Here is an 18,841-nt window from a genome sequence, read left to right as displayed (position 1 = left end):
GTCCTTAGCCAGAGGCAACGTGCAAGAACACTCTCATTTGACCACAAATGCATGCATGGGCACTCGGAGGCGTACTCACAGCCATGCACACCTATCCATGCACATAGGCGTTCCCGAGGGGACACACAGGGACACGTGCAGAAATGCCCCCCCCCATGGTACAACACCCACAAGAAGCATATACTTGCTCAAGAACATACGCAAACTTGTGCACACAGGTGCCTGAGGCAGATGCATGCCTTGGGGGGGAACAGGTGTACACAGAGGACCTGCCCACGAGGTCATCCTGCCCTCCGAGGCACTTTGCACAGAGTGGTCAATTACTGAGTAGATGCATGGGGACACTCCCCCACACCAGAGAGCTCCCTCCCGGCCTGTAAGGGGATGAGAGGGGGACCCAGGCTGTAGGACCCTAGAGGTTGGGAAGAGAGATCCCTGAGCCAGGTTCTAGACTTGGGGGGCCTACTCTGACCTTGGAGAGACCCTCAGGATGGCCCCACCAAGGCCACTAGAGGAGCCAGAGAATGGGAACTGCTGAGTCAGGGCCTGTGAATGTGAAATTGCCTCTCTGACCCCAGAGCCCACTGCCCTGCCCATCCCCCACTGCTCCTCTCCCTGCAGGCTACACACACACACACACACACACACACACACGCACACGCACACACACACACAGAGACGTGTCCAGCCAGGCAACAGGGCATAGATGGGCACACAGACAGGCGCAGTGACTCAGACCCTTATAGATGGGTGTGGGAAGGGGTGGGGGCGAGGGCAGGGGCAGGGAGAGATGCAAGAGTGAGCACTTGTCTCTGGTCCCCACCCCCAGCTCCCTGGGCCACCTTTGCCCATCAAGGGCAGGAAAGGTCACCTGGCAGCTGCTGCACCTCCCTGCCCCTCCCCCAGCTACAGTGATGTCTCCCCCCACCCAGGTCCAGGCTTCAGAGTACCGGATGTAGGTGGGACCCACCACTTCAAGACACCCCCCCAACAGGCACCCACCCAACGTGGCCCTTCTCCCGTGCGCAGTCCAGTGAGGACACACGGTGGAGGAAGAATGCAGCGAATACAGTATGCATGCCTGTGCACACACGCGCACGATGTGAAGCTCGTCTGCCAGATTCACACAGGCGACCGTGAAAAGGCGGCCACACGTCCCAGTCCCAGGGGGAGCAGACCTGGGCACACATCTGCAAACACACACACTGAGAAGAGGCCAGGCTGGGGCTGGGGGGTGGCAGGGAGGGGAGCCAGCCGACCGGGCTGCAGGGATGGAGGCAGCGTAGGGAGCGAGCTGCTCTTCACAGCACAATCGCCGTCTGTTGTTATAGCAACTCAGCCCCCAAATCGTGAAACGGATATTACAGCCTCCAGAGGAGGAAGGAAGGGAGGGGGCTGAAGACGGAAGGAGGGGCAGTGCGGGGGGCCCAACGGGGGACAGGGCTGGGCGGCCCAACAGGTGGCAGAGCTGCAGCTGAGAAGTAACAGGGTGGGAGGCGGAGGTACCCCAGATGAGGAGTGGGCCAGGGGGAGTGGGGCCTCAAAGGGAAAGATGGGCATGGGGTCAAGGAAGTTTGAGGGAGGGGGCTGAGGCCATTGCCAGGTCCTCAGATATTGTGCTTTGCAGGTAGGAGTTGGGGTGCTCAGGCCTCCACTCCCAGGACAACCCGCAGTTGCTGTAGGACATGCCTCAGCTTGGGGGAGGGGAGCTGGGGAGGTAGCTCCCATTCTCAGACTGCTGTCTAGAGCCTCCTCACCCCAGGGGCAGCCTGGCTCAGCTTCAGAACCTTTCGAAGACCCCCAGTCCACCCTCCTCACCAAGACCAGCCTCTGAAGTGGCCTTAGCCTTCCTCAGGTAGTGGTGACCCCCCAAAACCTCCATGCTGCAAACTCGGGAGGGAAGAGCTGGGTTGGGAGAGGCTGCCAGAGGCTGACAGAGGATCGATATGCATTTCCTCTGGAAGTCCCTGTCCTTCCGGCTGGCAGCAGCGCCAGGCCAGGAGGCTGCAAGCCCAAGGAGCGTGCCCCCCTCGCTCCTTCCCCCACACCCAGCACTCAGGGCTGCCCCCTCCCTCCCATGATTCTCTGTAGTGAGCTCCCCGTTGCTGGAAGTATACAAGCAGAGGATGAAAGACCACCTGTCAAGCAAGGGAAATTCAGCTGCGGGCTGAAGGCTACGGCTATACATGACCACCAGGCTCAGCAATTCTACTTTCAAGTTTTAGGCCCCCAAGATTCTGGACTCCTAGAGATTCTAGATCTCCCCCCAAAACTCTCTGTTCCACGGTTTCCTGGTTCTAAGGCTCTATCCCCCACAATTCTACCTCCCCCCAAGATTCCAGACACATGAGATTCCAGATCTCCCAAGATTCTCTGACTACAGAGTTTCCTGCGCCACAGTTCTAGTCCCTGTGCTTACGGACCCCTGCCCTCTGCCCCCGCGAGGATTCTAGGCACTGATAGTCCAGGTTAATTACTTGGGCCTTTATTCCGTCTGGAAAACACAAATATTCACAAGAATCTGTACAACCTTAGGGACACCAGCCCTGGCCCTGCCCTCAGCTGCATGCCACCCTCACACCCCGCCCCCCAGCCCCGGCCTGCCGCCACAGCGCCCCAGGCTCCCTGCTCTGGTCCAAGTCTTTTCTCCAAAGCAGGCATGAGTGCTTGATCCAGTCACAGCTGGGAAGAAGAAAACAGAGGTTGTGAGGAAGACCCTCCCCACTCCCCCAAAAAGCAGGATTCCACCTGGCCTGGGCCATTTGGACAGAGCGCCCGTCCCACCCATCCCCCCATTGCCCCAGCCCTGAGTGGGGAGGCTCTGCCCAGGCTGCAGGGGGGCTCACCATCAATTACAAGTGGATGTCAAACACGCCATCCTCCACCGTCTGAACCTCCTCCTCTCGGATCTCTGCAGGGAGGGGGGTGTCACAGGACCAATTCCTGGGTCCCTGTGCCCTCAGCAGCCCTTCCCCCCATCACTGGAGGCACCCGGCCCCATCCCAGAAGCAGAACCATCCACAATCATTCACTGAATGACCAAAAGGCCCAATTTTTGAGGCTCTTTTTCTAAATTTTCATTTTGCCACAGCTTTTTTGCAGCCACAGATTTATCGGTGCGGTTTGCTTAAATGTCAGTTTTGTGTGTGTTTTACATTTTAGACCCCAGCACTTCTGGAAGGCTCAATGCAAATGGTTTCATCTTTTCTGTATCTGAGAACTTATGCCCTGTGCCTGCCTCTATTTTTGAGGACTTATGCCAGTCTGAACAGTTGTGGTCAACTGCCTTAGACCCCAGTTGAACATGGTTGTTCAGAGTGTTCTCAGCAAAATAATCATTTGAGGAATTGTCATTCAGAAAACTGACCTAGAACCACCAATGGCCCCAAGAGAGCTGCTGGGAGCTTTGGGAGGCAAGGGACTTTTCTCAGAATAGCCTCCAAAGCAGCCAAAAAGGGAAACACAGGCAAATGGCTCACAAAACTCCCTCTCCAACCCATTGTCAATCCCCCTAACAAAATAAGAGTGCAAATTGAATCTTGAAGTCTCTTTCACGTTTACTCTTTTTTATTTATTAGTCTCTGTCCTCCTCAGCCTCAGAGGGTTGAGGGCTCCCTGGTCACCTTCTGACACCCTTACCTGTCCAGCCCTTCTCCATCACCCTACCAAAATAAGACAATTACAAACTCTGCAATAATTTCCATCCTGGAGAAAGTAATACTATGCCACCATGGCCTTGCTTCCCTCCCTCCACAGGCCAGTACAAAAAGAGACCCCTTCTTACCTGGAGGCCGGGAGCCTCGCCTGCCAGGGCGGGGCAGGGAGAAGCTGAAGGCGCGATGGTGGGTATGTGTGGGTGAGGGTGAGGGTGCAGACCCCTCCAGACTCACACTCTGGGCCCGGCGCCGGCACTCAACTGACAGACGATCCTTGCACTGCTTGTGGCAGTTAACACCACAGGCTGGGGAGGCAGATGGGGAGCCCAGCCAGATCAACTGATCAGAATACCCTTCACCCCATTCCACAGGCCTGCACCTCTCCCCAGGTCCCTTTGCTCCTGAGCAGCTGCCCCACCAAAACAAGAGCCTCCTTTCCAAGTGCCTCTTCATCCTACTCGGCAGTCTGTGCCCTCTCCAAAGCTCCCTGTTCCTGGGCAGCTGCCTCACCAAAATAAAGGCCCTGGTTTTTGTTTGTTTGTTTGTTGTTGGTTGTTTTTTGGGTTTTTGGTTTGCTTGTTTTGGTTTTTGGTTTCTGGGGGGTTTTTTTGGCAAAACTGCGAGGCAGGCGGGATCTTACTTCCCAGACCAGGGGTCGAACCCACACCCCCTGCAGTGGAAGCACGGAGTCTTACCCACTGGATGGCCAGGGAAGTCCCAACAAAAGCCCCGTTAAAGGCTACCCCCTTCACATCAATCAGCATGCCTCTTTGGCTCTAAGGTACTTCACTCCTTGGCAATTACCCCACCAAAATGAGAATATTCACCCAGATAGTAACTCTTCCCAAAAAACTCAGCCCAGCAGCCTTGCAACTCCATCTCACCTCGGCATTTGAGGCCCTGCTTGTAGATGCCCAGGATCTGAAATAGAGGAGGGGCCGTAGTAGGGGGGAGGGGTTTAGAGGGGATGACTCTACTTCCTTTCCATGGGCAGGGAGTGGGACTGACCCTTTCTGGAGCCTTAGGGCCCCCCTCAGGGTTTTGTTCAGAACAGCAAGAGGGGAGGCAGGTGGAATTAAGGTTTGCCTAGGCTGAGAAGGCTCTGGCAGGGGCGGGGCCAGAAGGGAGGGTGGGCGTGGATGGGGCGGGGCCGGTGCTGGAGGGGTGTGGCTTGGGCGGGGGCTCACCAGGGCCTTGCAGTGGCGGCAGGCGACCGGGCGCAAGGAGTTGCTCTCGTGGAAGTTGTGTACGAAGCCCATGCGGCCACCCAGCACAGAGCTGGAGCGCAGAAAGTAGGAGACCATCTCCTCCTTGCTGATGCAGCCATCCCTGTCCGGGAAGGGGGAGGGCCTCAGCTCTGGGGGCCTCCCTGGGACCACCCACCACCAGCTTAACCCATCCCACTGGGAAAAACCCCTACCAAGTTAAAGGTCCTCACCGACTCCTGATTTTGGACCCCTGGTGCAGGAAAGAGAAAGAACACTAGACTTGGAGTCAGGCAGATGTAGTAGCTGTTACTAACTAGTTGTGTGGTCTTGGGCAAGTCAATTGCCCTGGGTTTCCTCCCTGGAAAAATGGGGATCATAATTCCTGCCCTGCTCACTTCACAGAGTTGGTGTGTAAACTAAAATTGCTCTGCACTTCCCCATGGGATTATCAGCTTCTGTTTCCCAAAGTGAGCTCTGTGGAACACCAGTCCGGAGCCCTGAGAATTAAGAGATCTCTGATGAGTTTGGGGACCAGGTAAGATTGGGAAAAGCTGCACCTGTCTCACTCTTGCATAATCCTGCCAGAAAGGTAATCCAGGGCTTCCCCACGGAGCCCTTGTTTTTCATCCATTCACATATTTTAGGGAAAGAGTGAGCACGTGCTCTGGAGATGGACAGAACTCAGTTCAAATTTGGGCTCTACTTCTTCTCTGTGTGACTTCAAGCCCCATCCCTCGGTTTCCTCTTCTATAAATGGGGACGATGATAGTTCCTACACCTCAGAGGCCTTTGGGTAAGGCTTAAATGAGATAGTGCACATGGAACATTGACAACAGCATCTGTAATGGTTAATAGATGCTGGGTCACTGGGAGCTATTTCCACCAGGGGTGGCCCTTGTCGGAAACGCCTGCCCATTGTATTTACGTGATCCAGGTTGTCCTTCAAATCAGTGGTACATTGGGACGACTGATGGTTTATGAAAATATGTAAACCTAGGCTCCTATCTCACACTGTTCATGAAAACTTAATTCCCACTAAATTCAGAACACTAATGTAAAACATAAGAATTTCAAAGTATCTGAAAAGGTATAAGGGAAGAATTTTGTAATCTTGAGGGGATGAAGGCCTTTCTACGCATAACACAAATCCGAGAAGCCATAAAGGAAAAGACTGACATATTGAGCACACATTTTTAAAAAATTTTATATGGAAAAGGACAACATAAATGACAGACTGGGAGAAAATATTTGCAAACATATTCAACACCAAGGGTTAATATCCATTAACAGAGATTCTAGAAATCAATGAGAAAAAGACTCACAAACCCAGTGGAATAATGGACAAAGGACATGAACAGGCAATTTACAGAAGAAATAGAAGTGGCCAGTAAACATATGAAGATCTCCTACCCCCACTAGTATTAAAGAAATGCAGATTTAACCAAGACGCCATTTGCCAATTAGACTGGCAAAATTGTAAAGCTTATTATAGCATCCACTGTTGGCAAGGAAGTTGGGAAATGGGCACTCGTTCACTGCTGATGGGAGTGCAAGCTGGCACAACCTTGCCTGAGGTCACCTTGGCAGTCTCTCTTCTAATTTAGAATGTGCATATCTTTTGATCCAATTATCCCACTTCTAGGAATTTCTCCTACAAAAATAGTGGTCTGAGTGCATGGGTACAAAGATGTTCACAGTAGCATGGTGGATATTAATAGCGAAAAACTGGGAACAGTCTACGTGTCCATCAGCAGGAGAATGGTGAGGCAAATGATGGCCCAGCCACACAGTGTAATGCTCTGCAGCTGTTCTAAAGAATGAGGTAGTTCTGCATGAATCGGCCTGGAAAGATGTCCATGATGAGGGTTTAAGTGGAAAACAAAAGTAAAAAAACACAAAGCATGCAGTTCTGTCAAGACAGTGATTTAAAAACAAAAACAAAAAACCCTGAAAACCCTACTGCCACAAATACCCAGATGCTGCTTAAAATATATCAAAAATTGCTTTAAATGCATAGGTGAGTTTGTAAGAAACGGAATCCCCCAAGTTTCAGAAACAAAGAGAGATCTTCGAATTGATTCAGTGAGCTGTGGCTGCCCCAGGAGCCGGGTGCTGGATTTTGATACCTGCCTGGGGCCTGCAGGAGGTGGGGAGTTAAGGCTGAGACGCCTGCATGAAGCTGACGCCTTGAAGGTCTCCAAGGGCTGCACCCTCCCTAAAAGTGTGGCCTGGAAAAACTCCACCCTAACGCAGGGAGGTGACAGGGAACTGTTTTCAACTCAGAGAAAACTCTGTTTTCAACTATTTGTTCCCAACGCTGGGAGGAGAAACAAAGCAACTACAATGAACGCCACTGGCGGAACTAGATTTATACCATCATCCTGTTTGTCTATGAAACAGACACAGACAAATTCGCTAACAATTTGCAACACGCATGAAAAAAAGACTGGAAAGATACAGGCATTGCCACACCAGTAATGTTACTAACATAGTTACTAATGACAACCTCTGAGTGGGAAAGGAGGGAGGGAATTTTCACTTCTTACCTTTTACACTTTGCTCACTATAAATCTATTTTGCTACCTGGATTTTTTTTTAACCATGCATTTTTATAATATGGGAAAAACCCCAGCTTTTTGAAATATGGATAACATTGAAAAGTAAATCGACCTGGGATGGACTATAAATTTTGATTGGAATTTTGTCCGCTCAGCAAAGCCAGGGTGCGAACATGGGTGCATGTTTAACCTACTCCAGAGAACCAGCTGCTTGTCCAAATTGTCAGCATGTGAATTGTGAATTGTTGATAAGCAAGTGGGTGCTGCGAACTGCGGGCCTTTCTTATCTATTCATGAGGACAGGCTACCCAGGAGTTCGGCGTGCCCACGCCTTTTGCCAGCTGAGCTCCACAAATAAGATGGCATTTATGTAGCCACAGTCCCCAGGCCACCGTCTTTGCAAGATTCAGGTGGAGTCCCCCCACCCCCTCTTCGGTCTGAATAAGTGAGGTAACCCTGTGCCTCTGCAGCTGGAAGCCTCCCCGAAAATAAGAGCCCCTCCCCACATGGGTGGCTTCCTCCCTCAAGATCATCTGGTTCAATGTCCTCATCTTGCACGGGAGGAAACTAAAACCCAAGGGGAAGTGAGTCTGCTTTCCCTCTCCCCCTGCCCCCAGGCCTCCTCACTGGTTCTGGTCGAAGTCCCCAAAGGCGCTGAGGTAAGGAAAGTTCCCACGGATGATCTGGAACTCCTCCTGTGAGATGTGGCCGTCCCCATCGACATCGAAGTTCCGGAACACAGACTGGAGTACACAGAGGGACACATGGGGGAGGGGAGGATAAAAGGAGCATTAGCCCCACCCTGCCCACATTCCCAGTCCTAGTGATGAAGGGCGGGCGTCTCAGCCGTGTGCAGCTGTCTGTCTCCCCCACCACCTCCCTTCTCCGTACCCCCATCCCAACCCCACCTATCAGCTGCACCCCGTGCCTTCTGGAGACTGAGTGTTGGCCCTTGAACCTGGCACTGGTGGTGGCTCCCAGGGCAGTGCCCTGGCAAAACTAGCCTTGATTGACCACTACGGACCTGTCCCCCCACCCCGCAGACTCCAGAGCTGGCTGCCACGGAGTCTCACCTCCACCATCTTCTCAATGTGCTCCACCATGAGTGCCTGATCCAGCTTGGGTTTGGCCGCTGAGGTCCACTCCTCCAGCACCGGGGGCCGGGGAGGCGGCGTGCAGCTGGTGGGGCTGGTTGGCTGTGGGAATGGTCGAGGCTGAGAGAGGGCCAGAGGTGAGGAAGCCCAGGGCCCAGTGGAGGAGAGAGGGCAAGCCCTGGGGACAAGGAAGCCTGCCCAACGAGCAGGATGGGTGAGGTAGCCTCTAATCTTGGAACTCCCAGGAGGGCAGAGGTGGGGGAGGAAGAGGATGGGCCGAGTGGGTACGCAGCGATTCCGTCCCTCACCGAGGACTTGGAGCGCGGTTCCCGCTGCAGGGACAGCTGGTAGAGCTCATCCTCTGTCTGATACTGATCCAGAGACACCTGGGACATACAGGTCTGATCACGCCCACTGGCCTCCGCTGCTCTCAGGAGTCCACTGCCCAGAACTCAGACCCACAGGTCCACCTAGAGGTCGCAGCCCAGCCCCGAGCCTGGCCCAGAAGCTAGACTCAGGACGAAGGCCAGCTTAGAACACATCCCAGCAACCACACGCCAGCCTAGCACACAGACCAGAACCTGTATCTCGGCCCCAAACCTTGAACACAAGGCACTGTCAAGATCTCAGCCGAGACTCCAGGTCGCAACCCAGCTGAGAGCTCTGAGATTCCCGCCAACATAGAACCCCGCCCAGCCACCAGACTCCAGCTCAGATTGACCCCGCCCAGCCACCAGACTCCAGCTCAGATTCCAATCCCCATCTCAGTCCGGAACCTAGAAACAGGTAAGACTTCACACCAAGCCTTAAAACCTAAGCCCCAGCCCAACGATCAGAACCTAGTCCAGATCTGGACTAGAACCCAACTCCTACGCTAGGGCTCAAAACCAAGTCCAAGACCAAGCCCAGAAACTCAGAGCTCAGGGCCATGTTTAAAAGCCGCCCCTGGGGAACTCCCTGGCAGTCCGGGGTTAGGACTCGGCCCTCTCACTGCCGAGGGTGCGGGTTCCATCCCTGGTCAGGGAACTAAGATCCCACAAGCCACGAAGCACAGCCAAAAACTAAAAATTAAAAAAATAAAATAAAAGCCACCCCTACACCCAGAATCCAGAGTCTGACCCCAAACCTTGAACACAGCCCACTGCTAGGAACTCAACCCAGGGCCCAGGCCCAGCCTCAAGTCCACATGTTAGCCTCAGGGGCCCACAGCCCCATCTGGAGCCTAGAACCCTTCTCCAAGTTCACTCCAGCCTTGGGGCCCAGGCTGGGTGTCAGTTCTTCGATCATAACTGAGAACCCAAGGCCGAGCCTGCAGGACCAGGTGCAGCTGTCGACCCTGCTGCCTGGCCCCTCACCGTCAGCAGGCTCAGCAGGTCGGGGTTGGCTTGCACTGGGGGCTGAAGGCTGGTCACCATGGCCAGCTCCTCCAGGATGCTGAAGAGCTGCTTCATCTTGGCCCCATTAAGTCGGGTCCGGGTGGGGTCCAGCCAGTCAGGCAGCGCCAGCTGCAGGGCCACCAGGTCCTTGAGGTGCACACCCAAGATGGGGAAGCGGAAACCCACGCAGGCTGCCAGCCGGCGCCGGTAGTTGCCATAGTTGCCAGTGGCCGTCACTAGTTCTGTCAGACCTTCCCAGAGCTGGGGGACAAAGGGCAGAGGGTCACACACACACACACACACACACACACACACACACACACACACATCACGTACACATCACATATCTCAAGCTCAGCTCTCCTTCCCCTGCCCAGCCCTGGAAATGTGGGAGAGGATGTGGAGTCAGGGTCAGGGATGGGTGAAAGGTCAAAAGCCTCCCTCACTATCCCCCAACACTGGCTCCCTTAGCCCCTGGGAATCAGAATTCATAGGTCACGAGTTCAAAGGGACACCCACTACCAAATACCACACCTCTACACCAGGCCTGGGCACAGATTATCATCAACATTTAACAGAAGAGGGGACTTCCCTGGTGGTCCAGTGGTAAAGAACCCACCTTCCAATGCAGGGGACACGGGTTTGATCCTTGGTCAGGGAGCTAAGATCCCACATGCCGCGAGGCATCTAGGCCCCTGTGCCGCAACTACTGAGCTCGCGCGCCTCAACAAGAGAGCCTGCGTGCCGCAAACTACAGAGCCCAGCACTCTGGAACCTGTGCGCCACAACTAGAGAGAAGCCCGCACGCCACAATGAAGAGCCCACGTCGCAACAAAAGATCCCGCAAGCTTCAATGAAGACCCCACGTGCCGCAGCTAAGACCCGACACAGCCAAAAACATAAAGAAAATAAATAAATAAATCATTTTTTAAAAAACCATTTCACAGGAGAGGAAACTGAGGATCAGGGAGGCAGAGCAGCACAGGACGATGATTTCGAAGAATATTCTTAGTGGTATCATTCGTAACAGCCCAAACTGGAAAAACCCCAAATGTTCAATAGTAGAGGAGATACACAAATCGGGGTGGACTAAAACATTATACGGTAACGGAAGTGAATGAACAATTGCTCCACATAACAGAATGTAAGAATGAAAGAAGCAAGGAGTAAAATCACGTATACAACACGATTCCACTCATAGGAGGTTCAAAAACAGGCAACAAGAAACGCACATGCTTTTGGGATGCATGCACAGGTGGTAAAGCTATCAAGAAAAACAAGGTCAGGAATTCCCTGGTGGTCCAGTGGTTAGGATTCTGAGCTTTCACTGCAGGGAGCACGGGTTTGGGGACTAAGATCCCACATGCCGCGCAGCATGGCCAAAATAAATGAATAAATAAATAAAAATTTTTAAAAAGAAAGAAAGAAAAGCAAGGTCATCATCCTTAGGAATGTTATGACATTGTTTGCCTCTGATGAGGACGGAGTTATGCGCTAAGGTGCTGCGAGCTTCGGGGGCTGGCAGTGTTCTACTTCTTGACCTGAGTGGTAGTTACACAGGCGTTTTCTATTTTTTTTTAACTGTACCTATGTTCTATAGACTTTTCTATATGTATGTCACCAGTTATGTTTTTTAAAATAAAATAGGGACTTCCCTGGTGGTCCCGTGGTTAAGACTCGGTGCTTCCACTGCAGGGGGCACAGGGGTTTGATCCCTGGTCAGGGAACTAAGATCCCACATGTGTGCGGCACGACCAAATAAAATAAAATAAAATAAAATAAGCAGGGGAAGAGTAAAGCACGAGCTTTGAAGTTCGGCAGACCTGTGAGACTCCACTCTGCTGCTTTCACTGTGCAACTGGAAAAGGATTTAACCCCCAGACTCAGTTTCCTCATTTATCAAATGAAGAGGGAGTGCCCAGCCCCCAGCACTGCTGGGAGTTCTCAGCGAGGCCAGCCCTGGGAAGGCTGACCAGGCCATTCCCCTGACCCCCCGAGTCTCAAGCACCTTGATGGTCTCTGGGCTCACGTGGCTGTGGGTCTCCTTGAGGCGGGAGATGGAGCTGTGGCTCAGGCCCCCGACCACCGCCATCAGCGTGTTGAAATTCTGCAGCTCCAGGAGTTTCTGGGGAATAAATGGAGAGAGATGAGGCAGTGAGTCACTGAGTGGGCCCAGAATTTGGCTCAGCTTTTCTGGAGAAGACCTGGCAGTGGGTTAGGGGAAAGGAGGGACTCAGCCCTACTGGCAATTTGGGAGGTTGGGGGGAAGGGGAGGAGCAGGCACCTCTGCAACGTGGACGAAGTGTGTGATGACCAGGGCCCGCTGCGGCGCTGTGGGCTTGCTGAGAATCATGAGTTGCACCCACTGCGAGACACTGTTGAAGAGGGAGATGAATCGCTCCAGGACAGGGTTGTCCACGGTGCAGCCGTGAGTCACAAAACTGTGATAGTCCTGGAACTGCAGGCACAGTGGCCTCAGCACCCTGGGGCCCCTCCCCTCACCAATGGCCGCTCCTCATCCTCCAGCGGCCCTTTGGTGGTTACACTGAAACCCCAGACCCACCCTGTGACCCCACCTATCCCAGAGACCCTGCCCCCCCTGGCACCCCCTCCCCAGCCCACACCCGCTCCCTGACCGAAGGCCATTGGGCCGCACCAGGATCTTGCAAAAGGAGCAATATTCCAAGTAGGTGAGATGTGCCGCCAGCTCCATGGGGTCCAGGTGGTCGAACAACAGGGACATCTTGCGCTTTTTCTGTTCCACAGGGTTCCTCTGGGTCACCTGCCGATTCCACTTGTAGGTGGGGCTGGGGGAGTGGGGCGGGGCAGTGAGTCCTTTGCTGGAGATGCCCCACCCCTCGTGGCCCTACACTCATGCCACTCACGCTGACCGCGAGACACTGTGCAGAGCACGAATGTCCCCAGTCCCAGCACCTCCTGCAATCTCCCCCTCATCACACACTCAACACAGATTTATGGAAGACCTACTCTGTGCCAGGCACTGTGCTAGGCGCTGGGGGTACAGAGATGAGCAAGACACGGTTCCTGCCCCCGAGGAGCTCACAGTCTACTGAGGGAGACAGACACAGAAACAAACAATCACGAAATAGCGTGGCACAAGTGTGGAGGTCTTTGGGCAGAGGTCTGCACGAAGTGTCATGGAGGAACAGAGGCAGGAACGACAAATTCTGCCCTGAAAGAGTCCACAGACACTCCACACTTGTGCTAAGTTTTGATAACACGGAGGAGGAGGCAAGGGGACATGAGCAAAGTGCCATGGTGGGAAAGGATGCAGGAGCTGCAGAATGGTGAGTGGACCCGTGCAGCTGCAGTATGAGGTGCCTGGTATGGGGTGGTGGGCTGTGGAAGATGAGGCAGGAATGCCAAGCTGGCCTGAGACTATGAAAGGCCTTAATCCCCAGCCGAGGCATTTTGAAGACGATAGGAAGCCATAGAAGGTTTTTAAGCAAGAGTGACATGACCCTCACCCATTCAATTCGACAAACATTTATTAAGTGCAGATGGTGTAGGATGCTGAGTGCCCTGCCCAGCCCTCCGAGCTCCCCCCACGCACACGCTCTCGATGTTGATGAGGCTGCTGTGCCGGCGGTTCCCTTCTTGGTCTAGCAGAGCCTTCAGCTCCTTGATCTGCTCAGCGAGCTCAGGATTCAAATCAAACTCTGCTGGGAATGCTGAGATCCAGTACCTGGTGGAGGTTCAGAGTCACTCAAGGCAGCCCTTCCCCCACCATCCCCTAGGACTGTAGTCCCCCAGAGAGGGGGAAAGAGCCTCGAACTGTGGTTCCCCTTGCCCAGCTCTTTCCTTCCCTACCCGCACTGGGCAGATCAGAAAACAGGGACCGGGCCAGGACCAGGAAGGGGCAAGCCTGCGGCAGCACCACCACCATGGACAGAGCCAGGTTCAAACCCACATGACCAGCTTCCAGAACGAGCTATTTCCACTCCTTCAGGCCAGTCTGAAGCCTGAGATAAGGGAGGAGAGGAGGGGACAGAGCCCCAAGAGGAAGACTCACCTGACCAGATGGCATGTTTTCACCTGAAGCGAACTGGAGTCGTCCTTCCGGGATTGTTGGTAGGTGAAGCAGAGTTAAGGAAAGCAAGCATGGAGACTTACTCGAGAACAGGAGGCGGGGGAGGGAACCCGAGTTCTTGGGGGAGGCTGAGGGCAGGGCCTGGTTCTAGGAGAAATTCTAGGGGTGGGGTCTGGGGCGGGCAGGGCCCAAGCTCTGGAAAGGGGCTGAAAGCAGAGGTGAGGTGTGAGCTTTGGGAGGGTGCCTGGATGGAATGGGGGCCAGATTCTGGGAGAGGCTGAGAGCAGGACCTGGGTTCTGGGAGAGAAGCAAGAGGCAGGACCTGCGCTGGGAGTAGGAACAGGTCCTAGGCTGTGGGGAGGACAGAGCAAGGCCTAGGCTGGGGAGAGACCCGGGGACGGGGCCTTAGGTCTAAGGGGAGGAAAGGGGTGGAGCTTAGGCCCTAGCTGCAGCCTGGGCCAATCCTGAATTCTGTGATGTGGGAGTGGCCCACGCTCTAGGAGCGAAGCCCATCCTCTGCCCCCGCTGGGCAGCGGGGCTCCCTTATGGATGCGGACTGCAGGGCCCTTGGCGAGGCCGGCGAAGGATATACGTACAGCAGTTTTGCCGCCAGCTGAGAGGAAGGGATGTACCAGGGGTGCATCATGAGGAACATGCGCACCAGCTGCGGGTCCCGCACCTTCCCGGAGTCATCTAACTCCGAGGGGTCAAGGAGAAGCGGGTTGACCCTACGTCCCGCAGCTTCGGTCCCTAAACCCTACCCCGCAGCCTGCCGGGTTTCTGGCTCCCGGCCGCCTCCGGCTTTCCCAGGGCTCCGAAACCAGGAGGCAGATTATAAAGTAAAGGTAGGGTGGAAGAGGGATAAGGCAGGATCCGAGGAACTAGAGGAGAGGAGCGTCTGAGTCGGGCCTGTAGTCTGGAGGGGAACCAGCTGGGGCGGAAGGAGACGGGTTCCGCGGGGTCAAGAATCCAGAGGTCATTTCCTGAGTGCCTGGGGAAGGGGCACCCCTTCACCAGATAAGCCACCCCCCATCAGCCGGAAACAGCTTCCAGGCCGCAACAGCGAGTTCCTCCGGATCCCCCGGGGAGACAGATAACGGTCCTCGTGGGTCAGAGTCTAGGGACCCCGTCGCTCCTCCCTTCAACGCTGGTATACTAGGGAAGGGAAACCTTTTCTCTTTCTGCACCGTGTGGATCTCTCTACCCCGGGATGAAGAGGAGACTTTCGCCAAAGAGGCTGCAGGATGCGAGTTGGGCAGAGGTCTGCCCTGGGAGGCAGGGGTCAGGGTTCAGGCTCCCGGCTGGTCTCAGGCTGGGCGTGTCCTCCCGTGCCACTCACCGAAGGCTTCAATGCAACCACGGAGCAGCTCCTCCACCGTGCAGCCCTTGTCCAGGTCCAGGGTGCCCGCCATGGCCTCCGGCGCGGGTAGGCTGGGCCAAGCTGCGCTCCGAGAGCCTCCACGGGGCTCGGACCTGACCCCTGTCCCGGGAGAGACAGAGCCGGAGTCTGCGGAGGCGCGGGCCAGGGGCGCGGCCCCGCGGACAGAAATGGGGCGGGGCAGGCACGCCCCCTGCTGGGCAGGGGCGGAGTCGTCCGCCGCGGCCACTCCTGGGGTTAACTGGCCCGGGATGTTGCAACCCACCAGTTGGGAAACGAACTGACCAAGAAGCTTCCGGCCCACCCTTGGAGTCGTGGGAGGGCTGAGGGACTCCCCGGGGATAGGGACGAGCCAGAACTCGGGGGGCTGGTTAGTGTCCCAGCCCCCCTCCCCGCAGGCCCTCTTCTCCTCACGTCCTCTCCCCAGAGGCACCTGCAGCACCCCGCAGCTCAGTTCTGCGCCCCTCCCGCTTCCCTCCCTTCACAGCCTCCCTTCCCCCGCAGGGTTATTTTGGGAACCCAGAGCCTGAGGGGACCTCGGAGGAATTTCTCCCTGGGATGAGAGGGGGGAGGAACCCAGGCGTCCTGCCCGCGTCGCCCCCTCCTGGGCTCCCCGGAAAGGAAGGCGGGGCTGTGGCAGCCCCCAGGGGCCTGCCATTGGGGAGGCGGGCCGGAGCGGAGAGGAACATTCCTGGGGCGGGGGGGTGGGGGGCGGAGAGGGCGGAGCGGGGAGCCCACTGCGGCCCGGAGGCGTCAGCGGGAAGCCTGAGCCTGGGAACCGCGCGCTCCCAAGCCACCGCCTCCGTGAAGGCCCCAAGGGTCCCGGCTCAGACCTTCCGCAGGCTATCTTCATCCCCAGACCCTGACGCAGGTCCCCATACTGCACAGTCGAACTGAGTGCACACACAGGCCGTCCACACTCGAGCACAGAGCAGGGTGCCCAGAAGGGGGCGCTAGCACCGTGCGGGGTGGAGAGTGCCTGTACGACTCCACCAGCCGCTCCAGTCACTGGCGGGAATATACGCACCCATGCAGAGACACTCATTCCACACCCGAGACCAGGGACCCACATCGGGGTGCAAGAATGCCTGAGGCTCCCAAGAAGCCGAGCCTCAGGCAATTACCTCCCATACTCTCTCTCTCACACACAATGGCACCCACAGACCTCGCACACCTGAACGAAGGAAACCTCGGACACACATACCCAGCTCTCTACCCCAGAATGCAAACCCGTTGGAGCGGCCGGCTTCCGGCCCTGCTGCTCACTAGAGCCAGGCCAGCCTGGAGTTCCGCGGCCACAGCAGCGCGACATCCGCACACGTGTGCACACGCGCAAGGCAGTGCACCTACACGCATGTACACTCTCCCACACATGCACACACCCGGTGGGTATGCACACACGCCCATTCCGCCCCCGCCCCCTTCATCTGCGATCTAGGGCCAGCCCTGCGGCCCCAGCGACCTGACATCCCGTACCCACGGACGCTGGCAAAGCCTTGCCCCACAGAAGGTACCCCGCCCCTACACATACTCCCCCGGGCTGCGGGGGGGGGGGAGCGGGGGGCTCCTCTATGGAGTTCTCTGGTAGACTTTTCCTAGGAGCCACCCAGAGTCATCACCCCCCCGGCTCTCCCGCTTCCTCGCTGTGTGACCTTGAGAGTCACTTGGTCTCTCGAAGCCTCAATTTTCTCATCTGTCAAATGGGGGCTTCGCCGGGGAAGGTCCCGCTGAGACGTGGCTAGGAAGAGCCGGGTGCGCCCCGTTTGCCGCCCCCTCCCGCGCTTGTCCAGGGAGCTTCGGGTCTCTCGGCAGGTCCCTCCTAAGCCCTGACCCGGGCCGCAGATTCCCCACCCACCAACCCACCCGCCGCCCCCAGCCCGTCTGCGCCGCCCTCAAGGGCCCCTAGGGGCCGGGCCTCCTCTGCCCTGAGCACCCCCCCGCCCCGCGCTCATTCACTCACACTTGGGACCCGCGGCAAGAAGCCCGCACCCGGCCCGACTGGCGCCACCTCCGTGCTCTCCCGCCCGCCGACCTCGCTGCGGCTGCGGCTCCCGCCCGCTCTCCGCGCCGCGGCCCCGCTCCCCGCCGCCCCGCCCCCGCGCCGCGGCCGCCCCCTCCTCTCCCCTCCCCTCCCCTCCCCTCCCGCCCCTGCGCCGGGCTCCGCACCGGCGGCTGCGCCTCCCCCATCGGGGGCTCACTCTCGCCCCGCACGCGGCGGTCCCTGCGGCAGCTTAACCCCTGCCCTGCCGCGCCGCCCGGGAGACGAGGGCCGCGGGCGGGGGGGCTGCGCCACGGGCCGCGCCGAGGGTGGGTGAGGGGAGGTCAGGCCGCACGGGACATGGAAGGGGGGAACTAAACCACCGGTCCTCTCCCCCCATCACAGACACCCCCCTGTCCCCCGCCCAGCCTGGTGTGGGGCAGAGGAAGCCGGGAGGGGCAGGAAGCAGACTGCGGTGGGGAAGGGGCGCCCCGCCCAGCCCCCGGCCCGGGTTCCTGTTTTCGAGACAAACCGTTCCCACGGGGCTAACCCGGCCTGGGGCCGGGCGTCTTCCTGCGGGCAGCGGGGGGCACAGGTTGGGTAGAGATCTGGGGCGTGGGCGCGGCGGGTCCTTGTGATAGCCTGGGGGAGGGGCTAGGACAAGGTGGGAACACTTGGGGGAGAGGGGCTTGTGGGGAGGGAGGAATGAAAACGCGGCTACCTGGAGAAGGGGCCTCGAGGTCTGGGGATAGAGGGAGCTCCAGTTCACACAGGAGGGACTGGGGCCCCGGAAGCCTGGCTCCCCATGAGGCCAGATGAAAAGGGGCAGCTGCAAGCGACGGGTGGGTTCTCCGCAGCTAGAAAACTGGAGCCTGGAGGCCTGGCCAACGCCCCCCCCACCCCCCGGCAGAGAGGAACTTGGGAGGGGAAGCCGCAGGCGGTTGGGGTCCCCACAAGCCGGGCCTAGGGGAGCCGGTAACCGTTTCCGGCTGTTCAGGTTCAAACACACTCACTGTGAAACCATCGGGCCCCAAACAAATCTTCTAAGGCTTGCCCCGCCCTGCTACCCGGCTGCGGAGGCAGGACCACCCCCACACCTCAATCTCGGTAAAACGAGACCTACAAACAGGCCCCTTCTGGTCCTTAGTTTCCCCAAGTGAGGAGGGGCAACACCGGCCTAGCCTAGACGGTCTGTGTGTGTCCCCCGCCCTAACACTCTCCTTACTTTGGACCTAGCGCAGCCACCTGCTGAGGGACCCTTAAACGCCGCAGTGGGGCGGGGTTAGGGGCGGGCGGAGTCAAGAAGCCGCCAACCACCCAGAGGCTCCTCCCCCTTTTGAGTCTGGCCCCCAACCGCATGGATCTTCAGTAGTCCTGGAGGCCTCGGCCTAAGTCCCAGCTCCCGGCCCGGGTGGGCCCCACCCGGGCGGATGCCACGCCCCCGGCCAGCCTAGCAGGCCGCTGACCTAGTATGGACACAGCACTGGGAAGAGAGGCGTGGAGGATGACGCTTGGAAGTGGGCAGGAGAGTCCGGGCCCTGC

At 57.1% G+C, this 18,841-nt stretch overlaps 1 protein-coding gene across 5 annotated transcripts; it reads right to left on the bottom strand.

Moving 5' to 3' along the window:
- Positions 1–2,532: 2,532 nt before the first annotated feature.
- On the bottom strand, positions 2,533–17,506 carry RASGRP2 (RAS guanyl releasing protein 2). 5 transcript variants are annotated; one of them, XM_079929676.1, is made up of 16 exons: positions 17,282–17,506; positions 15,283–15,423; positions 13,926–13,969; positions 13,467–13,598; positions 12,549–12,699; positions 12,177–12,350; positions 11,901–12,017; positions 9,872–10,153; positions 8,825–8,902; positions 8,496–8,618; positions 8,050–8,165; positions 4,844–4,985; positions 4,541–4,577; positions 3,785–3,961; positions 2,847–2,911; positions 2,602–2,682 (listed from the first exon to the last, which is right to left on the bottom strand). In XM_079929676.1, the coding sequence occupies exons 5-15, from the start codon at positions 12,633–12,635 to the stop codon at positions 2,853–2,855; spliced, it is 1,392 nt and encodes a 463-aa protein (XP_079785802.1). In that variant the 5' UTR covers positions 12,636–12,699; positions 13,467–13,598; positions 13,926–13,969; positions 15,283–15,423; positions 17,282–17,506; the 3' UTR covers positions 2,602–2,682; positions 2,847–2,852. The 5 variants fall into 5 exon arrangements, with proteins under 5 accessions (XP_079785799.1, XP_079785801.1, XP_079785802.1 ...); XM_079929672.1 differs by lacking the exon at positions 17,282–17,506 and adding an exon at positions 14,534–14,636 and having other exon boundaries at positions 13,926–13,988; positions 15,283–15,416; XM_079929673.1 differs by lacking the exons at positions 9,872–10,153; positions 17,282–17,506 and adding an exon at positions 14,534–14,636 and having other exon boundaries at positions 2,533–2,682; positions 2,857–2,911; positions 13,926–13,988; positions 15,283–15,416.
- Positions 17,507–18,841: the final 1,335 nt, after the last annotated feature.

Source organism: Stenella coeruleoalba (genome assembly GCF_951394435.1).
Source record: "Stenella coeruleoalba genome assembly, chromosome: 8".
NCBI lineage: Eukaryota > Metazoa > Chordata > Mammalia > Artiodactyla > Delphinidae > Stenella > Stenella coeruleoalba.
The sequence above is the reverse complement of the archived record's forward strand: the minus strand, read 5'-3'. Positions and strand labels throughout refer to the sequence as shown.

Excerpts from the sequence above, each read along its gene's own strand:
- RASGRP2 (XM_079929672.1), bottom strand. The coding sequence starts at position 15,355 with ATGGCGGGCACCCTGGACCTGGACAAGGGCTGCACGGTGGAGGAGCTG. Across the intron at positions 12,700-13,466 it reads CTCATCAACATCGAGAGCGT|CCCCACCTACAAGTGGAATC; the intron begins GTGCGTGGGGGG and ends CCACTCCCCCAG. Across the intron at positions 4,578-4,843 it reads GCCGCCACTGCAAGGCCCTG|ATCCTGGGCATCTACAAGCA; the intron begins GTGAGCCCCCGC and ends CCTCTATTTCAG.